At 40.1% G+C, this 21915-nt stretch overlaps 1 protein-coding gene across 4 annotated transcripts in view; it reads left to right on the top strand.

Annotated features, from left to right (window-relative positions):
- Positions 1-21915, top strand: part of SLC34A2 (solute carrier family 34 member 2) — a 62285-nt gene that overhangs the window by 28715 nt on the left and 11655 nt on the right. For all 4 annotated transcript variants that reach the window (XM_084627595.1, XM_084627597.1, XM_084627598.1 and 1 more), the window contains exons 2-12: positions 4672-4780; positions 4892-5014; positions 5627-5755; positions 7639-7782; positions 8438-8549; positions 10606-10801; positions 11639-11734; positions 15206-15326; positions 17178-17345; positions 18753-18869; positions 18954-19078. In XM_084627595.1, coding sequence (XP_084483721.1) covers positions 4672-4780; positions 4892-5014; positions 5627-5755; positions 7639-7782; positions 8438-8549; positions 10606-10801; positions 11639-11734; positions 15206-15326; positions 17178-17345; positions 18753-18869; positions 18954-19078 — 1440 coding nt within the window. The remainder of the gene's footprint in view (positions 1-4671; positions 4781-4891; positions 5015-5626; positions 5756-7638; positions 7783-8437; positions 8550-10605; positions 10802-11638; positions 11735-15205; positions 15327-17177; positions 17346-18752; positions 18870-18953; positions 19079-21915) is intronic.

The following is a 21915-nucleotide window of genomic DNA, read 5'->3' as shown; positions in this document are numbered from 1 at the left end:
TTGATTGTGTTACCTACTGAGGGTGTGTAGCAAGAAGGAAAAGATTCCTGAGCTTGTGTGTGGCAAAGGGAAGGAGAATGCCTCTAACCTTTTATCTAGGAAGTCTAGAAGTTTGCCTGAAAGGGGATTGTGAAGGAATCCGCCTGATGGGCCAGAGTTGATTCTGGATGTAAGTGAGACCCAGAAAGAGTCTGTTGTTGCTCAGAGAAGTGTTCCTTTAGAGCAAGCCCTAGGTGAAGAGGGTAAAGGCAGAATTTCTGTGAGGGTTGAATTGCTGCTTAGAAAAGCTCCTGGGGAAAGGAATCCTCATGGTAGTCTGTGCAAGCAGTTTACTGCAACTGAAGGGTGTGAAAGTGATGTAATCAAGAAAGTTTCAGTTCCTAACAGCCAGAAATTTTCTGTTGTGAATGGATCCACATGTGTGAATGACTTTCCTTTTGAAAGATCCAGTGTGGATAGCTTTGAGAAGGTCTCAGATGGAGTGAAAGCTGTTAAGAAAGTTGAACAGTCCTATAAGGAAGTGGCTGTGTTTGGCCAGCTTGTTGGGGAGACAAGGTTGTGGAGAGAGGAATGTCTCCATGCTGATTCTGTAAGTGGACAGTCTGTGTCTCAGGTTCAGAGGGAAGACTGGGTAGCTGAGTCTGCAGAGCAGAACAGCTGTGCAGTTAATCTCTCGAGAATGCAGGGGATGGCAGGTAAACTCTCATCTCTAGACACTTTGGATATGACTTGTCGTCTCTCAGTGAACTTAACATCTAATTCCATGTGGAATCAGAGGTTGGTAAGGGAAGGACAACAGAACGTTGAGTCTAGCTTGTCAGTGAAAATGGATGATTTCTCTTTAAGACAGCCTTGGAATTGGTAGCAGTGAAGGATCTGAACACTGGTGAACAGGCTCCTGTCTGTTTGAATGCAAATTACCTGACTGACTGGGAGAATAAAGACTTGCTAATATTTAGCCCTTAGCAGAGAAAGCGCACCCAATCAGCCAGTGAATTCTGTTAAGCAAGGGAAATCAGGGCTTGATCCTTCAGGTCAAGGAGGAAAGAGAGACGTTAATTTTGCAAAGGGAAGCCACAGGCTGACCCTAAAAGGCCCAAACCCCAATGGTATTGAGCCAGAGGTGTGGCAAGTCAAACCTGACTGTAGATGGACTTGAATTTGTTGTTATTGCTTATGGTAATTTTTGTAACTAATGTGTTGCTATTACCAAGAACTGTAAAGATGTACAATGTGCCTAATCTTTTGAAAAAACCCTTGAATACGTTAAAAGTGATACATAAGAACACACTTTATGTTAAAAGGCCTTGTAATACTGATGATGCAAAGTTAATGCCTATAAACCGTCTTGACACTTTTCACAGGGAAAAAGACATTCCAAACCTGATGTGCTGTATGAAAGGGGAAACTGAGGCACAGTACCACATTGCTTTCACGGCTAAATGCCAAGATTCCTGTACTATGGACAACATTAATAGCTACATTGACTCGATGTTAATTGGGTTCCAAACATTTGCCAGAGTTTGTATGAATAAAGACAGGTTTCAGAGTAATAGCCATGTTAGTCTGTATTCGCAAAAAGAAAAGGAGTACTTGTGGCACCTTAGAGACTAACCAACTTATTTGAGCATAAGCTTTCGTGAGCTACAGCTCACTTCATCGGATGCATACTGTGGAAACTGCAGAAACATTATATCTGTCTAATCTAATTATATTTGTGTATATAATGTTTCTGCAGTTTCCACAGTATGCATCCGATGAAGTGAGCTGTAGCTCACGAAAGCTTATGTTCAAATAAATTGGTTAGTCTCTAAGGTGCCACAAGTACTCCTTTTCTTTTTGTATGAATAAAGTAGCTATGTTCTTTAGCTCTTGGCAAGATCACACGAGACAGACAGGAACCATGCTGCAAAAGCAGATCCAATCCACTATTGTTCTAACCAAGTTTTACCTTGAATTTGTAAAGAGATTCAATCATGTTATTGAACATGACTTTGATAAACCACTTCTGTTATACACCAATACTCGCTGTAGTAAGACAGAACCAAGGATAGGAAGCTCTTGGGATGCAGTCAGTGATGTTTGTGTCATCCCTTTCTGAATCAATTTTGCGTTGGGGCTGTGACGTTATTGACATAAGCTGGGACCGTATAGATCATTGTTGCAACCAAAGTCCTGTAGTGGCACCAAAGCTTGTATAAAGGGAGTCAAATAAGGTGTCTAAGACAAGGTTATAGTTTGCTGGTTATGATTATGCTGTCTATATGTGTGTATCATTTTTGTAGGTAAAGATATGAATACTGACTGTATTTCAAACTTACGCTATGCTTCTCGGTGACACCCCAGATAAGTTGGTGTCAGCTCTGCCTAGCCTGATTGATGGCCCATTAAGGACTATCAACTATACAATTGACCCATTGAGAGAAGGCAGACATGCCTTGTAACTCAGCAAGGTATGCAGGGACATGCCTATGGACAGAACTCTGAGGTTTTTCCAGGCCATTTGATGGACTGCTTGTCTTTGGAACAAAGAAAGAAAGACCACACGGCATGAGAATATAAAAAGCTGCTGCAGCTCCTCCATCTTGTCTTCAATCCTGTTTCTTACCTCTGGAGAACTTTGCTACGCTGAAGTCACTGAACAAAGTACTGATGACCCATCCCAGCACTGGATGTACTCCAGAGACTTGATTTGAACCTGCAGTTTATTCTATCTCTGCTGCAAGCCTGAACCAAGAACTTTGCCATTACTGTATATAATTGATTCCATTTAACCAATTCTAGCTCTCATCTGTATCTTTCTCCTTTTATGAATAAACCTTTAGATTTTAGATTCTAAAGGATTGGCAACAGCGTGATTTGTGGGGTAAGATCTGATTGTATATTGACCTGGGTCTGGGGCTTGGTGCTTTGGGATCAAGAGAACCTTTTTTCTTTTCCTGGGGTATTGGTTTTCATAACCATTTGTTCCCGTAACGAGTGGCACTGGTGGTGATACTGGGAAACTGGAGTGTCTAAGGGAATTGCTTGTGTGACTTGTGGTTAGCCAGTGGGGTAAAATCAAAGTCTTCTCTGTTTGGCTGGTTTGGTTTGCCTTGGTGTGCATAGAAACCCTAGCCTTGGGCTGTAACTGCCCTGCTTTTAGCAATTTGTCCTGAATTGGCACTCTCAGTTGGGTCCTGCTAGAACCAGCATTGTTACAGTAAGTTCTAAAGCACAATCAGAGCTGGGTCTCTCAAGTTTGCTGCTAGTAACCCTCCTTTCTATCCTTCCTCTCAGCCATTCAGCTACAAGGTTGAACTGGGCCAAAAAAGCTTCCCCGGGAGTTTTTTTTCCTCAAAGATTTTGCCTTATTTGAGCTGAGACAGCCTGACCTCTCCCCCTAGGTCTCTGTAGGTTACAAATGGGGTAGAAAGCTGTTGTAAATGTCCAATCTTAACCAAGTGTGCTAGGTAGCTCAATTCTCTCCAGGTTGCTGCCTTCCACTGGTCTGTGACCCTTTGATTTACTTCCAGAGGTGAATTTTTAGCTCCATAAGTCCTTGCTGCAGCTCATCTTGGTTGGCAAATTGAAGCTTGGCTAAAGCTTGCTTAGCCTCCACTATTTCATAGAAGAAATGCTGGTCTATGCCAGTCAGATTGCTGGTCACCTCATCACTATTCCAGCACGGACATGTCCAGACCAATCTGTCTGGATGCTTTGTAGTTGTTGCTCCCACAGAGATTTCATTTCTTTCTGGCAAACCTCCGGGTGCTGCTTCAATTCCATTTGTGAAGCTTCCAGCTCCTGTTTCGGGTCTTGTTTTAAGTTCTTCTGGCTACTTCTGATTTTTGCAAGCATCCTCATTATTTGTTCCATCTTGGTTCAGCAGAAATACCAGCTCACAATCTTTCTCCTTGGAAACTGGATCCCAAGGCGGACACCAGTGTTGCCCCTTTTTGAGCCAAGTGGCTAGTCAAATTTTGGGGCCCTGGGGATTTTCCAGAAATTGATGGAGTCTGATTGTCTCTTTTACCCAATCTTGTTTATTTACAAGTAATGTACTAAGTCCTATTTCTCCAAACACAGGAGGAACCAAGAACAAAAGGAGCAGTTTCTTAGATTACAGCCCCAAGCCTCTTTAGCCAACAGATCCAAAAGCTCTATCTCTAGCTTTACCCAGGGTCACACCATGCTCACAGGCTATTGCTTCGCTTTCTTGCTTTTTGCCTCTGCCTCTCTCCGTTGTTGTGTGTTCTCAGTTTCTGTATGTTCTCCCTTCCCTCATCCTCCCATACCTCCCCCCAGTCACAATACCCAGTGGAACCCCTTGCCCCCATGGTGTTAGTTTCTGGGCAGACTCTGTTAGACCTTGTTTTAGGTGTGACTTCTTAACTGTCTCTTAAAAGTCTCTTAAATGATGGGCATATTCACACATCAGCTTGAATGAGGTTTTAATTCAAATCATAACAAGCTTTTATGCAGCTCATAACGGTATAGCTTGTATTGGCCTAAGTTTCACAAGTAAAGCTACAATATGGGTTCACAAAGAAAATGCATTAATTCAATAAGGTTAATAAAGAACAGAGTTCAAGGATCTGTTGGTTTTAGAGGTAATCCTTTCTCTTGTCATACACCGAAGAGTGTTTTCATCAGACTCTAACATTAATCAATGTATTTTCTTAATGTCAGACCATGGCTCCTTGGCCTGAGTTGGAAAACTCTCAACCCAATAACTATACTGAAGACTCCTCCAAGCAAGACAAGGCCATGTCTGAAAAAGATGGAGAAAATCACAAAGGTAAATTATCTGCTCCCGTATAATTTACATGGCTATAAAAACCTTACATTTGTGCTACGGGGAAAGATGGCAAGTAATCAGTTTGGTTTGTTTGTGTTTTTATTTCAACAGGCAATGTTCAAAGTAAAGGTGGACTTCAGCCTGCACATTCCAACATTTCCTTGATAGATGAGCCAGGGCAAGAAGACCCTTGGAGTATGCCAGTGCTTCAGGACACTGGGGTCAAGTGGGCAGGTACAACCTGTCAATACACAACTTATTTACATGTCTTTATTTCTTCTCATCTTCTGCGCTCTTTATCTTAGGCATTTCTTCTCAAATGTTAGTTTCTGTAGAAATGAACTTAAGATCCTCCTCTTAGGCACACAGGTTTTAAAATGTTGGCATTAACCACTCTGCTTCAGTTTCCCCATTGGTAAAATGGGGCTATAATATTTCCTCAGATCCTGTGGGTGTTGAGATTACAATACGTTTACCCACCATTTTAAAGCACTGTGAGAGCTGTGGATGAAAGCTGTCAAGCAGTATGTTAATTTCAACCTTTCATTAACCCCACTATATGTGGTAAAAACCTAAAAGTGAACAGTTAAAAAAAAAAAAAAGAATGAATTTCAAACTTCCTGAGTCTTTAAAGTTTTTATGAAAAGCTTTTATGTGCAATGATGCTGTAGTTAAAATTTTATTAACAAGAGCATTCCTTTGGGTTTATCATCCACAAAGCTCACAATACTGTCCTTGACTCCATGGACTGTGGATGGGAGACTTGCTAGAAATGCTAAACTGTTCAAAAAGAAATGCCAAACACATCAATATGTGATACATAAAAACTTACCTTATGTTTTGCAGACCTGGATAACAAAGGAAAAATCATCTGTGTACTCACAGGGATAGCGAAGTTTATTGTCTTGCTTGGACTACTCTACTTCTTTGTGTGCTCCTTGGATATACTGAGCTCTGCCTTCCAGTTGGTAGGAGGTATGAAAACTCTTATGAAGTATCAGGTTAGGCTTTGGGTGGGCTGTTGAATCTAGTTCAATTCAAAATAAATTAACTAATCAAAGAATATTAACCTTGAGAACTCCTTTCATTTAAATATACAGAGGGAGGCCTCTGTGATTGAATGTTGATCTCCCTTTGTTTGCAGGATGCCTTTGTTTCCAGAATTCCAGAGTAGTGTTGACATTAGAGATTAGTGACCCCAGTTTATTTTGGAAGTCCCTTTTATTTTAGTGACTGTTAAATACACAGGTGTATTTGTATTTTCTTCAATATGTGAAAATGTTTTTACCGTGGAGAGACTTAAAACTGGATGCTTATTGAAAGCTCTCATGATCCCAGGTTTCCTGTGCCCCATGCTCAGGTAACTGCTGCCAACACCAAGCCTTGCAGATAGAAATGTTATATCATGTCACCCTTTGCTCTGCTCCCTTATTTCTAGGATCTAGTCCCCTGGAGCAGGGCTCTTGCTGATAAAAACAGTAGGTGCTATCTCAACGCCAATGCAGGAAAATCCATTCACCACAGCTCCAGACTTGGTTAACAAACTCTTACTTTATTACTTACAAGTAAACCCATGAATGATCTAATTTCCACTTCATCTAGAGGTGCCCTTTACCCTCTCAAGCTTAGGAAAATGTTATTACAGATCCCAATTTTCAGGCTTCTTTCTCAGAAGCTGCTAGGTTCATGTCCTCCTAACCTGGTCTCCATGCCACCTTCCTGGTAGTGTTATAGACTCTGTCTTAGCAGCTTGGTCTCTTGGTTTTTGGTGCTGTTTCTCTCCCTCTATGTGTGAAACTTGCAAGCTGCTAATTGTGTTAGTACATTCTAAGACAGAGTCTGCTCTCAAAGCAATTCTTTGTAACAACAACTACTCACACAGAGAAAGACTCAAAGCAATACTCTAACAACAGAAACAGCACCTAGAGACTCCCTGCCTTTTTGTTGTATTCATCTCGCTTTGTTAACAATTGTGATTAAAATAGAGATAGAGGATGTATGTGGATGGACGCTTGGTGTGGCTAATAACTGAATGATCAGGGAGGTGCCAGCCTAAGAATCCAGTGTCCATCGGCCGAAGAAGGCGTCAAGTGGAAATAACCAGAGGACCCCCGGAGAGCAGACTGGAATCCCCCAACAGCCTCAAGGATGGGAGAACCAAAGAACAAGATAACATCTGGCAGCACAGAGCCATCAGGAATGTGCTATCTGCTGACTGATTCAGCAACAGCATGATGAAGCAATGCCCATAGACTGGCATAGGAAGAAATTCCTATAAAAATAGACTCTAGAAAGTGAGAACTTTGGGGTCTGATTCTGCAAACCAACTTCCAGGAGCGTCAGATGAGCATCTGACAAGGCCCTGCTCCCTCCTCATGTCCAGGCCATCTGGCCAGTGGCTTGGCATGAGCAACTCTAAGGCTGGTAACTATGATAACCACCTTGCAGAACCTGTGTGTGTGTGTGAATGAATGTGTGAATAAATATGAAATTGAATGGAATGTTATATCTACAACTAACTGCTTACTATGATTCTTTCTGTATTCACAATAAATGTGTCATTTTGCCTTTTCCCCTTTAATAAGATCCTGCTGGTTTTTATTGTATTGGAATAACACCATCACCCTTGCTGATTTTTCAGTCAACCAAAGGAAAGAGAAAAATGTAAGGTGTTCCCTGATCACTCAGAAGGCTAGAGACTATGTTCGGGATCTGAACTTAGATCCCTTGGTTGTATCACCTTTAGACTGACAGGCATGGCCACATGCATATTGTTTTTATGATCTTTCACAAAATGCTGTCTTATTTACTATTGACTATACAAGGCACTTTCTCACTAAAATAATTCCTTTACATAGGTAAAGCAGCAGGGGACATTTTTCGAGATGGTTCTGTGCTGTCAAATCCTGTTGCTGGTCTGGTGATTGGAGTTCTGGTGACAGTCATGGTGCAGAGCTCTAGCACTTCCTCATCCATTATAGTCAGCATGGTGTCTTCTACATGTAAGTCTGCTTACAATAAGCTAGTGCAGATCATCCTCAGACCCTTTACATTCACCACCTTTTACCTCCAGGTATGGAAACACTGAGAATGAGGAAAGGGATTGCAGGAAAACAACCTCACAGTTATTTCATCCTGGTATAAAACAAGAAATGAACAGCAATTAAAAATGGACACATAGCATAGAAAACCAGCCACCCCCTAACTGTGTGAAATCTGTTTGGTACACTGACACTAGATTTGTTAACTTCAGCCGCACTTGCATACTTCATCCTTCCAACAAAGTTATTGTAACTGATTTGCTTCTGTGGTTGAGTTCTGTGAGAGTTGCATGCAGGATAATGCTTAGTATAAGACAGAATTTCTACTACTTTCACATCTTGTGGCAGTGGCAGAAAACCAGTATGCTTCAGATGCAGACCATGACCTTCAAATAATCAGATTAATCATGTAGCATGTTCTCAAGGTGCTTTGTTAAAATAAACTTGTTTAGATTATAGTGCTTGATTACAGTTACTTACTTAACAGGACAAATCCCAATCCCACTGAAGCCAATGGCAAAGCTCCCATTGATTTCAGTGGGAGGATGATTAGGTCCAATGTAAAATGTGTGCCAAGGATTTGATTTTCTCCTAATACTCCTTTTTTACTTTATAGTGTTGAGTGTAAAGTCTGCTATTCCTATCATAATGGGGGCAAATATTGGTACCTCCGTCACAAACACAATTGTGGCGCTCATGCAAGCTGGAGACAGGAATGAATTTAGAAGGTATTGTGCTTTAATCTTAGCCCTTAAGAGCTATTTTCAACTCCTCTAGCAGGCTTTCTTTTGTGTTCTTATCATCACAGTAGCCACTTTACAGTTTAATTGTCCAAAGGGATGTTTTATCATTTAGAAAGGTGAAAGTCCATTTTCTAAAGCATTTAATGAATTTGTTGTGCATTTTCAGTTATATACTTGGATATAAACTAATTAAAATAAGTCAATGTTTAGTCCACAATCATGAAAAAATATGCAATCCTGTCTCACTTAAATCAAGGGGAATTTTGTGATTGACCTCAATAGGCTCTGTCCTGCTTAGTCATCATACATAATTACATGGCAATTCTGTAGCTTTCTGCTTCATAAAGCTGTCAGCTTTGGTAGTACTGTAAGTACCATGTTGCCTTTGTTCATGAGCTATGTGCCACTATAAAGTACAGTACAACCTAGACTTAATGTAGTATAATTGAAAATACATCTGAAAAGAGGCATAGTGGTTCCATTGAAAAGTTCCACAGTTCTAAGAGATTCTACTCTTGCTTAATAAAATCCTCCTTTTTAAAGATAAGGCATGTCACAGGAGCTAGTGGAATCTTTCTAACCAGTGGAATTTGAAGAGTGCCTGCTTTTCTACCCACATTTCACCCTATTTCTATAAAAGGCAAAGAAAAACTTTGTCTGCACAGGAGAGGTTAATGTTACACTAAATAAAGTGTTTTCTACCTATTGTTTACTCTCCTTATGATTTTTTTCAAGTCTGTCAATTCCACAGTAAGTAAGATATGGTAAGATGAGGAAAGTGAAACGTTCTAACAATTGACTGTCTCCATTACGAGTCGATGGATTACTAACTTGACACTACAAAGGTACACTGCTAGCTTACTGATAGAGAGCAGTAAAAATGGGATGGGAGTGAGACTTTGGCACCTTGTCATTCAGTACAAATAATAAAGAATATGTGCACATAACCAGGTGCGTGAAATGCATTTACCCAAAACATATCTCAGTGTGTTTGTTGTCCCTCTGAATCTTACCAGTCTTTGTCAATGACATACACATGACCTACCAAATAATTTGTTAGAGCTAAATAATGTATAGAAGGGAGAAACTTTAATTACTAAAGTAAAATGAAAAAGTTGCTTTATAATATAATTATTAATAATAATATCTATCTGTTGTTAACCTGTACTGTTCGCATCGCTCTTGTGGTGGTTGAAATGCATCAATATATTCATATTTCAAAGAAAGAATAAAAAATGACAAGTGCCTGCTAGCAGTCAAAATAATACTGATTATGTGACTGCATCGTCATTTCCATTGTCCAATTCTAATGTTCCAACTTCCACTAATATTCTATCCTCAAGCAATATTGCAAACCTAAGGTATCCAACAGATTAACATTTAGAAAATGTGTTTCCTCGGCTCACAGCATTAGGTTTTTAGTTTTAGGAACTACATTTTAAAACATATATAGATAAATTGGAGAGAATTAAAAGGAGATTAATAAGTGATTAAAGACTTGGAAAAGAAGACCTATGAGGAAACAACTGTGAATGTTCAGTCTGCAGAAAAGAAAGCTGGAAGGGAGATCTACAATAATTGTTTGTAAATATACACAGGATTGCTATAAAGAGGATAGGGATAAATAATTCATGTTAGTCGGTAAGGACAGGGAAAAAAACGGTTTTAGCTACAGCAGGGAAAAGTCAGGCTAAGTATTAGGGGAGAACAGTATAACTACAGTTGAGCGATGGAACAAGCTAATGGAGATTATGCAGTGGCTTTCACTGGAAATAGTTAAGGCAAGACATGACACCCCTCTTTCAGGGAGAATTGCTTCATATGTCTGTTCTTGTTTGACGTTTTAATCCCTCAGGGCCCGTTTTGCCAATTGCATGTAAGATTCTGTGCACTGAGAGACAGGATGGCAGGTTGTGGCCCTAAAAATGAAATCATTCCTGCCTCAGTGCAGGTTCCTTTCTAACCCATATGATTACATCCTTTATCTATGTTATACATGTTATTCAAACAGCAAATCATCTTTTTGAATCTCTTTTTGCAGGGCCTTTGCTGGAGCTACAGTCCATGATTTCTTTAACTGGCTCTCAGTGTTTGTGTTGTTGCCCCTTGAAGTAGTGTCTGGTTATCTTTATCGTCTTACTAATGTTATAGTTGAATCCTTTAATCTCGAGAGTGGCGAAGATGCCCCTGAGCTGCTAAAAGTCATCACAGATCCTTTTACAAAGCTTATCATCCAGGTAAGCTCTCACTTTAATGAGGCCACTTGCTTGATTCATCTTCAGTTAATCAAACTGCTCTCAGGCTGCTGGGCTGCCTGTTAGTATTACTGTACTCATGACAGAAAAGCTCATTTTATTTCATTTTATTTTATTTTATTGTTTCACATTTCCTGAAATCTTATGTATTAGATGCATGTTTCAAATATTTCAAAAAAATTGTCAATTTAATGCTGACACTCCAGCCAGGCGCTTGTGGGAGGGTTGGTTGGGAGTTAGGCGGTTGGTGAAAAATAGAGTGAACAGGGAAATTGATACATGGAGAAGTTGATTTTATATGAAATCAACTATGCGTGTTTGTTTAAATGAGGGATAGGTGATGGCTGATTTGGTCTAGTACATGGGGAAAAGGATGTATGTTTCATTTTTTTATAGATATATAAAAACAAGAAAGGAAGATTATTTTTCCAGGAGTTAAACCCCTGTTTAAATTTCTTGTTGGGCCGGAGATCAGGCCACTTCCAAGATCATGTAAAAGCAGCAAAGAGTCCTGTGGCACCTTATAGACCAACAGACGTATTGAAGCATAAGCTTTCGTGGGTGAATATGAAAGCTTATGCTCCAATACATCTGTTAGTCTATAAGGTGCCACAGGACTCTTAGTCTCGATCTGTAAAAGCAGCAAACACGGCTACCCCTCTGATACTTTCCAAGATCATGTTTGCTTTACTCATGTTAGCAGACCTATTGATTTCAGTGGGACTACTTGGAGGAGTTAGATGAGCAGGCTTGGCTTTAATTTGCAGATGCAAACTACAGACCGGAATGACTGTGTTCTAATTGTTTCTTCTCTTTTAGCTTGATAAATCAGTAATAAATGCAATTGCTACAAATGAGGAAGGAGCAAAAAACAAATCCCTGGTAAAGACTTGGTGCAAAACTAAAACAAATATGGTGAGTATTGTGTTAAACCGGCTTTTGTGCTCTTAAGGAAAGATATTGCCACCTAACTATCATTCCTTCATATAGAAGGAAATAGTTTGACAGTATTATAAATACATCCACAGCACAAAAAGATATTTTTCTATTACTACTAATTACAGTAGTTAGGCAGGGTATTCTAATATATACAGTTTGTGAGATTATTTTGAGATTAGTTTTATTTGTTGCATAAAATAAATGAACAAAGTGTAACACTCTTGTACCTCTACTGAAGTCAAAGGAGTTGTACCAAGTATGAATTTGGCCTACTGTGTCTGACACTGAACAATGCTGTACATCTTTTGATTTGTCATTTGTCATTTGTCTTGAATCAAAAAGAAAAATCTCCTAAATCCACAATTATTTTAAATTTCTGGTGCTGCTGCAGACTTCCTGAGTGTGGAAAATATCTGCAACTCAGCAATAATAATACCACCTTCCCCCTACCATTTTCCTGTCTTGTCCATTTATATTGTAAGCTCTTCAGGGCATGGTCTGTCTTTTACTGTGTGTTTGTAGAATGCCAAGCACCATAGGTCCCTGTGACTGGGGACTTTTGGTGCTATTACATAAAAATAATTAACAAAAAGAGGTGAAAGTCATCTGCAATGAAGCATGAATTTCAGCAGAACAGAAAAGTGCCCCTGACAGTAGTCTCTGACTGTGACTATAAATGCTGAGGTGAAGGTATAAACAGCAAAGCCAAATATTCAAGCAGGAGACCAATGCAGTATGGCAGCATTCCAGTGAGTTGATCTGACAAACCAAAACAGAACTAGTTTATTCTGATGTGCATTAGTGCAGTCTTTTGGCAGTTGCCTATTTTAGTATTCTTGGAAAACTGCTTTGTGACCAACCTGACTTGGAGCTTAAACTGAATTCATAACTCAGGCAAAACTCCCAATTAAAGGTATTTCTTTCAGTAGTTAACTTCAATATACATTTTGCTAGATTAAAGACTGCAGGATTTGGATCTTGTTCAGTGCTTCATCTAAATAAAAACTGGTTTGTTAAAGATCCCTTGGTGCTCTTAATGAGAATGTTATCATTTCTCATATGTATTACAGTTACGTTCAAAGTCTCCAAGTCAGCGGCCCCAAATGCATAAAAAGATACAATTCCTGCTCTGAAGAATTTAAAATCTAGTGCTCAAATTTTCAGATGAGCCTAATGCAGTTAGTCACTCACCTGCCATTAATATTCAATGAGCTTTGGCCACCCAACTCTCAAACACGTCTTTGAAAATCCCAGCCTAAGAAGATAAGTGATTACATGGAGTGTTTGGGAAGAGGGATATAATCAAATACATACAATTTTATGTGCATGTATACATTTGTTGTTCTAGAACTGCCACTCAAGGAAATAGTTAAATTTAAAAACAACTAAACAAATAGTCTCAGCAGAGAGGCCAAATATTGAATAGCTATGGGAACAAATTTGATAACTCCAGGTCAGGGTTGAGGTATATTAGCAGGCAGTGTGGAAAGCTTGCACTGCCCCTGCCCATATAGTACCTTTTCTGTCGACAAACACAAAATGTTACTCAGCAGGACTATCAACCTACCATCTTTCAGGAGTACAAAATGCACGAAAAATAGTTCTTAAGATAGGAGTCATGTTAGATTCTCTGTAGTCCCTCCTGCACAGCAATGACCCCGTAAAAACCCGTAGGTCATATTTCCCCTTTGATTTTTTGCACTCAAGTCCCATTTATTTAATAGAATACAGCCTGCTACTCTGAAGCCCAATATCAGTTTATGATGGGCTAGATTCTGTCACCCTTACTTCGTTTGAAAACTACCTTACTAGATTTCAGTAAGACTACTTTCAGAGTAAGCTACTGTCAGCATGAATAAGAGGAGCAGGTTCTGGTCCATTAAAAATGTGACCATGCACACCTCTTTAAACGTATATTCTAAAGGCTAGATTCTGATTACTCCTTGAGTAATCTCATTGAAACCAGTGGGATGGGTTGGGAAATAAGGTTCTACTCAATGAAAGTAAGGATATTAGAATCAGGTCCTACAACAACAGCATATTGCTTGGCTCTAATACTAACTGGTTGGCTTTGCTGCTGCTAGTGGCTATTTCAGAAGCTCTGATGAGAGTGGTAATGTTGTAATAATACAGTAAGTAACATTTGGCAATAAATGGGCAGTAATTGCTGCTGAATTTGCAGGAGAGTCATTAAACATTGTAAGATTTCATGATTTACTTACAATAACCCCTGGTTTCAGAGTCTACTATGAATCCTAGACAATCAGTTCTCTTGTGTTTATTAAATTGTATGCTTAGTCCCGTGTCTCTGATGAATAAAAATTCATAGTGAAGGAAAGGAAAGGAGAAGAGATGTGTAGAACCCCTACTGTGTTGTCATTCAAAAATATTGTTAAATTGGTGCATTTAAACACACAATATTAGAAAATTGTTTTAATAAGCCCCTTACAAGCGTAGGCACAGACAACCTGTCACTGGCTGTAAGGGCAACAAAGTGAGAGATAACAGAAAAGGAAAAACTTGTCCGTGGACTAGTGACAGTCACAATGTCAATGGCTCAGAGAGTCAGAGTTCAAAGTCTAACTGTCTGGTAACCACTTTCTTGGACTGTACAGTTCAACAAACAATCCATTCCATGCGTTCTTAACCTGGCTAGGATGTCCAGACCTTGTATTATATAACCCTGTTTCTCTGTGAACTGAAGAGTCAGGGTCTGTGTGTGTCTGCCACCCTGAATGAAGAATCCTGTTTGCATCCACTAGAGCTGAGTCTGATCTACTCGAGACAACTGCTTTGAAAGAGCAGAACATGACTGGCTTGGCAAATCACAGCCAGCACAGCAAGAGTCTGGACTGGTCACTTCCCTCCTCACGGGTGTGGTTATGGTTGGTGAACAGGTGAAGGGTCCAGTACAGGTCCCCCACTAATAGTAATTAGCTCTTCTATAGAACTTGTTGTCACTAGATCTCAAAGTGCTTTATAAAGGACGTCAGTAGCATTGTCTCCATTCTGCAGATGAGGAAGCTGAGTCATAGAGAGGTCACCCAACAAGAAGAGCTGGCAGTAGAACCAGGTGTCCTGGGTCCTAGTCAAATGCTCTACCCACTAGGAAGTACTGCCTCCACTAATTTCAATTAAGGACCTCAGCGGAGATAAGTTTCTTTGGTTCAAGGAAACAGTGAGGTGGGTAGGGATTGTCAAGGAATTCCACAGCCCTCCCACCCACCATATTACTTTAATTAACTTGAATAAAGTTTCAGCCTTTTTTCAAAATACAAGCAAGTCTGCCTCTTCCTTCGTGGGATGCCATTACTTACAGACTGAGCTTAGCCCTGTTCACCGCTCTTAATTTATTATAGGAATGCTTTTTTGCAGTTCTTGAAAACCCATGCACGTTAGTTTTTAATGCAAAGGATTAAATTGTCTGTTTTGCATGGCAATATCTAGACTATGCAGAATGTCACCATTCTGGCCTCAGAAAACTGTACATCCCCTGACCTTTGCTGGACTGACAGAAACATGACATGGACCATCAAAAATGTGTCTGACACAGAAAATATTAAAAAATGTAAGTAGAAATACCACTTATTTGTAAGTTATGGGTTTCAGATACACTTATCTTGACACTTAGCTGGTGTCAAGTGGAGTGCCCCAGGGGTCAGTCCTGGGGCCGGTTTTGTTCAATATCTTCATAAATGATCTGGAGGATGGTGTGGATTGCACTCTCAGCAAATTTGCGGATGATACTAAACTGGGAGGAGTGGTAGATACGCTGGAGGGCAGGGATAGGATACAGAGGGACCTAGACAAATTAGAGGATTGGGCCAAAAGAAATCTGATGAGGTTCAATAAGGATAAGTGCAGGATCCTGCACTTAGGACGGAAGAACCCAATGCACAGCTACAGACTAGGGACCAAATGGCTAGGCAGCAGTTCTGCAGAAAAGGACCTAAGGGTGACAGTGGACGAGAAGCTGGATATGAGTCAGCAGTGTGCCCTTGTTGCCAAGAAGGCCAATGGCATTTTGGGATGTATAAGTAGGGGCATAGCGAGCAGATCGAGGGACGTGATCGTCCCCCTCTATTCGACATTGGTGAGGCCTCATCTGGAGTACTGTGTCCAGTTTTGGGCCCCACACTACAAGAAGGATGTGGATAAATTGGAAAGAGTCCAGCGAAGGGCAACAAAAATGATTAGGGGTCTGGAACACATGAGTTATGAGGAGAGGCTGAGGGAACTGGGATTGTTTAGTCTGCAGAAGAGAAGAATGAGGGGAGATTTGATAGCTGCTTTCAACTACCTGAAAGGTGGTTCCAGAGAGGATGGTTCTAGACTATTCTCAGTGGTAGATGAGGACAGGACAAGGAGTAATGGTCTCAAGTTGCAGTGAGGGAGGTTTAGGTTGGATATTAGGAAAAACTGTTTCACTAGGAGGGTGGTGAAACACTGGAATGCGTTACCTAGGGAGGTGGTGGAATCTCCTTCCTTAGAAGTTTTTAAGGTCAGGCTTGACAAAGCCCTGGCTGGGATGATTTAATTGGGGATTGGTCCTGCTTTTGAGCAGGGGGTTGGACTAGATGACCTCCTGAGGTCCCTTCCAACCCTGATATTCTATGATTCTATGATTATTTTGTGTGAAGTGAACAACAGATCATTATAAAGGGATAGAAGCAAAATGAAGTTTGACTGCTGCATACATTCAGACCAGCTCCTCTGGAGTTATTGACCAATTTACTTTTGGTAGCATCGCATCATTCAGACCCCACGTAGCTCTCTTGCCAGGAGCCCTAAAATCAGCACGGAAGGTCTTCCAGGTCATGTCACCCCTTACTAGTCCAGTGACAGGGTCCTATGGTTATTTTATAAGACTGATTTCTTGGATATTTTGATTGATCATCTTCATTGGCATATGAGTACCAGTTGGCAGAGAAGGGGTGACACACTCATCCTGCCATGGAGAACACACTAAGATTTGCTCCTGCCTTTGCATACCGCTCCCTTGCGCGAAGTTGCCTGGAGATACTCTACCCATGCATGGGCATGTTTCTGTCTGTGTCTGCCCCTTTGTGTGGGGATGCTGTGTATCTTATAGCCCTGTCCATAGAAGATCCGCACCCCCCCACCCCTAAAACACCTATACTGGGCAGCCAGTGAGGTAAGGATTTTTTGCTACCATGCATCCGATGAAGTGAACTGTAGCTCACGAAAGCTTATGCTCAAATAAATTGGTTAGTCTCTAAGGTGCCACAAGTCCTCCTTTTCTTTTTGCGAATACAGACTAACATGGCTGTTACTCTGAAACCTTTGCTACCTTTGACATTGATGCCATCATGCCTATTTATGGAAGAACAGCTGTATGGCCTAGTGAAAGAAATAAAATTCTGGCTAGTCTGACTTTGACTTTCTTTTTCCTTTTTAGGCCAGCATCTCTTTGCAGGAACAAATCTTGCTGATCTTGCTGTCGGTCTCATCCTGCTTGCAGGGTCTTTGATAATTTTGTGCATCTGTTTGGTGCTGATAGTTAAGTTACTGAATTCTGTGCTTAAAGGACAAGTGGCCTCAGTTATCAAGAAGACGCTCAATACCGGTAACTATGTGTTGTTTCTGTGTAACTATGAATAACTGGCAATAAGCATCTGTACTGACGCTTTGCACTGGCCAATCCAAAGTGATGGCATGAGTAAAGCAATATGAAGCTGAAATTCTAGAATAATATTTCATCTTGTCAGTGTGTTTCTTTTGTTTCTTTTTATAAATTGGTGAGTGAATGTTTCACTTGTGAAGTGTGGCTGATTAAGCTGTAGAAACCAAAGTCCAGACTCTGTTTTTGATGTACTGTATAATCATTAGCTGTTAGAATCCTAGGGGTTAGTAGATATATATCCTCAGTAAATACCACTGAAGTGCTGACTGCTTGCTCTGGCATGGGGCCTGCACCTCATGTTACTGCTAGAGCTAGTTGAAAAAAGGGACAATTTTTTTGGTGCTTTCCCTTCCCTCCCCAGTTCCTACCATTCTTTCCCTTGCCCTGCTACACCCCTCTAGCCTTTTCTTAAGTGAGGTATGACAGCCAAAAGAACCACTCTCTCTCCTGACTGAGCAGCCAGTTTCAATCCCTATGACCACCTGTCTCATTAAAAAGCCAGCTGCATTTCTAGCACGGAGTCACCTTGCGCTAGGACATTCGCCCAGGTGCAGCTTTTGCCACCATCCCCTTTTGCTTTCTAGACTGAGGAGCGGGGTGGGCCCCACTAGCAGTGGGACACAGCCCTGGAAGAGGTCTGAGTGAGGAAGAAGAGATGGTGCTCTGCATGGGGAGAAGGTTAAACAAACAGGACTTGCTGCTGGCCCTTCCTTCCTCTGGGGCACAAGGCACCAGTAGCTCAGGAAAAAAATTAGTCAGTTCCCATGTTTACATCTAATTTGGAACTGGTCAGTTTCCTGGGTTTCTTATTTCACCTCTTCACAACTGATGAAGTCCTGATTTCTTAGTCGACTGGCAAAGCTGCAGGCTTCAGGGAAACATGGTGCATCATCTCTCTAATTAGGATCTTTAGGCCGATATTTTCGAAAGTTATTAGTGATTTTTGGGTTTCCAACTTGAGACACATTAAAGAGACCTGATTTTTCACAGAATGGGTTCTCAGTGCTTTTTGAAAAGCTGCCAAAATTGAGGCAACTGAAATTTGGAAACCGTAGGCCTTGTTGTTTCAGTTTATAACTTGAAAGGCACCTATATGTTGTGTTGATCTCCATTGAAATGCTTCTATTATTATATGCACTGTGGTAGCACCTAGGAGCCCTAGTCAAAGACCACGGCTTTGCTGTCCTAGGTGCTGTACTAACAGAACAAAAAATGGTCCTTGCCCCAAATAGCTCTAACATCTAATAAATAATAAATAATAATAATAATAATATTTTCACATCTGTATTACATATAGCATCAAATATTTTGTGACTCTAAAAGTCGTGCCCTCCCTTTTTTATTTTTCAGATTTCCCATATCCTTTTTCTTGGGTAACCGGATACCTGGCAATGCTTGTTGGAGCTGGTATGACGTTCATTGTTCAAAGCAGTTCTGTTTTCACATCTGCTATTACGCCACTTGTTGGTAAGTTCTTTGGTCTTTTATTTCGAAAGCCTCATATTTTATGTTTTTCAGTCCAAAATATTCAGTCCTATTTTCTTCTTCTAGGTATTGGTGTTGTAAGCATCGAGCGAGCGTACCCCCTTACGTTGGGGTCTAACATTGGTACGACCACGACGGCTATACTTGCTGCTTTAGCAAGTCCAGGCAGTACATTAAGATATTCATTACAGGTCAGTATAAATCATGCTTATTATTACTTACAGATTGAAGTCAGTGAGAATTTTGCCAGAATAAGGAGGATTAAGGCATAAGGAGGATTTAGCTCTAATGATGCTGGTGTACAAATATCCCATACTAGTAGCAGACTATTGCCTTTCAAACCTGAGCTCTTCAGGTTATTAAGGGTCACTCATCAGTCTCTCATACTGAGGCCAGAGCAAAAAGGTACATTAAATGTTCACAGAATTCTGTTATATAATGGCTTTCCTGAGATTGTCTTGATTCTGTTTATAGATTTTCAGAAATGAAAGTCTGAAGTTAGGTTCCCGAAGTCAGAATGTAGACATCTACACTGATGGCCTATTTTCAAAAATGCAGAACACCACATAGCTCCCATTGACTTCATTGTTGGCTCAGCCCTCAACACCGCTGATTTTAGGAGCCTAGGTTTGGAAACCTATATTTTAAAATGGTAAATGATTTTCCAGGTATATGGTGATGTCTGAATTTACCTTTCTACGTCAAGGGGGAAAATGGTAATGAGGTCTTCTCTATAACCAGTATCAATGCATTTCAATAACTCTAATTAATAAACTGACTGGGTTATTGACATACATATAAAACAGGGAAATAACCAGAGTAGTCATTTTATTACCTCCACACAAGATTAAGCAGCGGCAATCTCAAGTTGGGCTAAGTCCAGTTAAGTTGATCTCATGTTAATTAATCATTTTATGACAGCCTTTAAAAAACAAAACCATGTGTATGAATTAGGGCTGTCAAGAGATTAAAAAATTAATCACAATTAATGGTGCAATTAAAAAAATTAATTGTGATTAATCTCACGATTAATCGCACTGGTAAGCAATAATAGAATACCATTTATTTAAATATTTTTGGAAGTTTCTTACATTTTCAAATGTATTGATTTCAACTACCACACAGAATACAAAGTGTACAGTGCTCACTTTATATGCATTATTAATTACAAGTATTTGCACTGTAAAAAAACCAAAAGAAATAGTATTTTTCAGTTCACCTAATACAAGTACTGTAGCACAATCTCTTTATCTTGAAAGTTGAATTTACAAATGTAGAATTATGTATAAAAAACCTGCATTCAAAAATAAAACAATGTCAAATTTTAGAGCCTGCAAATCCACTCAGTCCTACTTCTTGTTCAGCCAATCGCTCAGACAAGTTTATATACATTTTCAGAAGATAATGCTGCCCGCTTCTTGTTTATAATGTCCCCTGAAAGTGAGAATAAGCATTCTCATGGCACTGTGGTAGCCAGCTTCGCAAGATATTTACGTGCCAGATGTGCTAAAGATTCATATGTCCCTTCATGCTTCAACCACCATTCCAGGGGACATGTATCCATGCTGATGACGGTTTCTGCTTGATAACAATCCAAAGCAGTGTGGAGCGACGCATGTTCATTTTCATTATCTAAATCAGATGCCACCAGCAGAAGGTTGATTTTCTTTTTGGTGGTTCGGGTTCTGTAGTTTCTGCATCAGAGTGTGCTCTTTTAAGACTTCTGAAAGCATGCTCCACACTTCGTCCCGCTCAGATTTTGGAAGGCACTTCAGATTCTTAAACCTTGGCTCGAGTGCTGTAGCTATCTTTGCGTTTTGTCAAATCTGCTGTGAAAGTGTTCTTAAAATGAACAACATGTGTTGGGTGATCATTGGAGACTGCTATAACATGAAATATGTGGCAGAATGCAGGTAAAATAGAACAGGGGACATACAATTCTCCCCCACGGAGTTCAGCAACAAATTTAATTAACGCATTTTTTTTTAATGACCGTCATCAGCATGGAAGCATGTCCTCTGGAAAGGTGGCTGAAACATGAAAGGACATATGAATGTTTAGCATATCTGGCATGTAAATATCTTTTGACACCGGCTACAACAGTGCCATGAAAATGCCTGTTCTCACTTTCAGGTGACATAGTAAACAAGAAGTGGACAGCATTATCTTTTGCAAATATAAACAAACAAGAAGTAGGACTGAATGGACTTGTAGGCTCTGAAGTTTTACATTTTTTTTGTTTTTGAGTGAAGTTATGTAACAAAAAAAATCTACATTTGTAAGTTGCACTTTCACGACAAAGAGATTGCACTACAGTGCTTGTATGAGGTGAATTGAAAAATGCTATTTCTTTTGTTTATCATTTTTACAGTGCAAATACTTGTAATAAACAATATACACTTTGATTTCAATTACAACAGAGAATACTATATGAAAATGTAGAAAAACATCCAAAATATTTAATACATTTCAATTGGTATTCTATTGTTTAACAGTACAATTAAAACTGATTAATCACAATTAATTTTTTTAGTTAATTGCATGAGTTAACTGTGATTAATCTACAGCCCTAGTTTAAGTGTTAGTTTTAATCAAATAACAATTACTGAAGGGAAATAAGATAAGGGCAGGGATCTACAGATTTGGTCAGCAGACACTGGGCTTATTTTGCCCAAGCCCCTTCTTGAGGCTTTAGAAAGCAGGTCGTAGGGTTTAAGGCCAGAAGGGACCACCAGATCATCTAGGCTATGTCACTCTTAAATCGCTACAGCAGCCGTAGCACTGCAGCATACACACTTGCTGTGGCAATGGGAGGGTTTCTCCCATTGCTGTAGTTAATCTACCTCCCTGAGGGGTATTAATTTGGTTAACAGAAGAATTATTCTGTCAACCTAACACTGTTCACAGGGGGCGGGTAGGCTGACTTACGTGTGGCTTTTTCACACTCCTGAGTGACACAAATGGGTTGACTTAACTTTTTAGTGTAGATCTGGCCCTCGTCGTGTGACTTCCTGTATATCACAGGCCA

The sequence above is a fragment of the Lepidochelys olivacea genome (assembly GCF_965140295.1).
Source record: "Lepidochelys olivacea isolate rLepOli2 genome assembly, chromosome: 4".
NCBI classification, from domain to species: domain Eukaryota; kingdom Metazoa; phylum Chordata; order Testudines; family Cheloniidae; genus Lepidochelys; species Lepidochelys olivacea.
The sequence above is the reverse complement of the archived record's forward strand: the minus strand, read 5'-3'. Positions and strand labels throughout refer to the sequence as shown.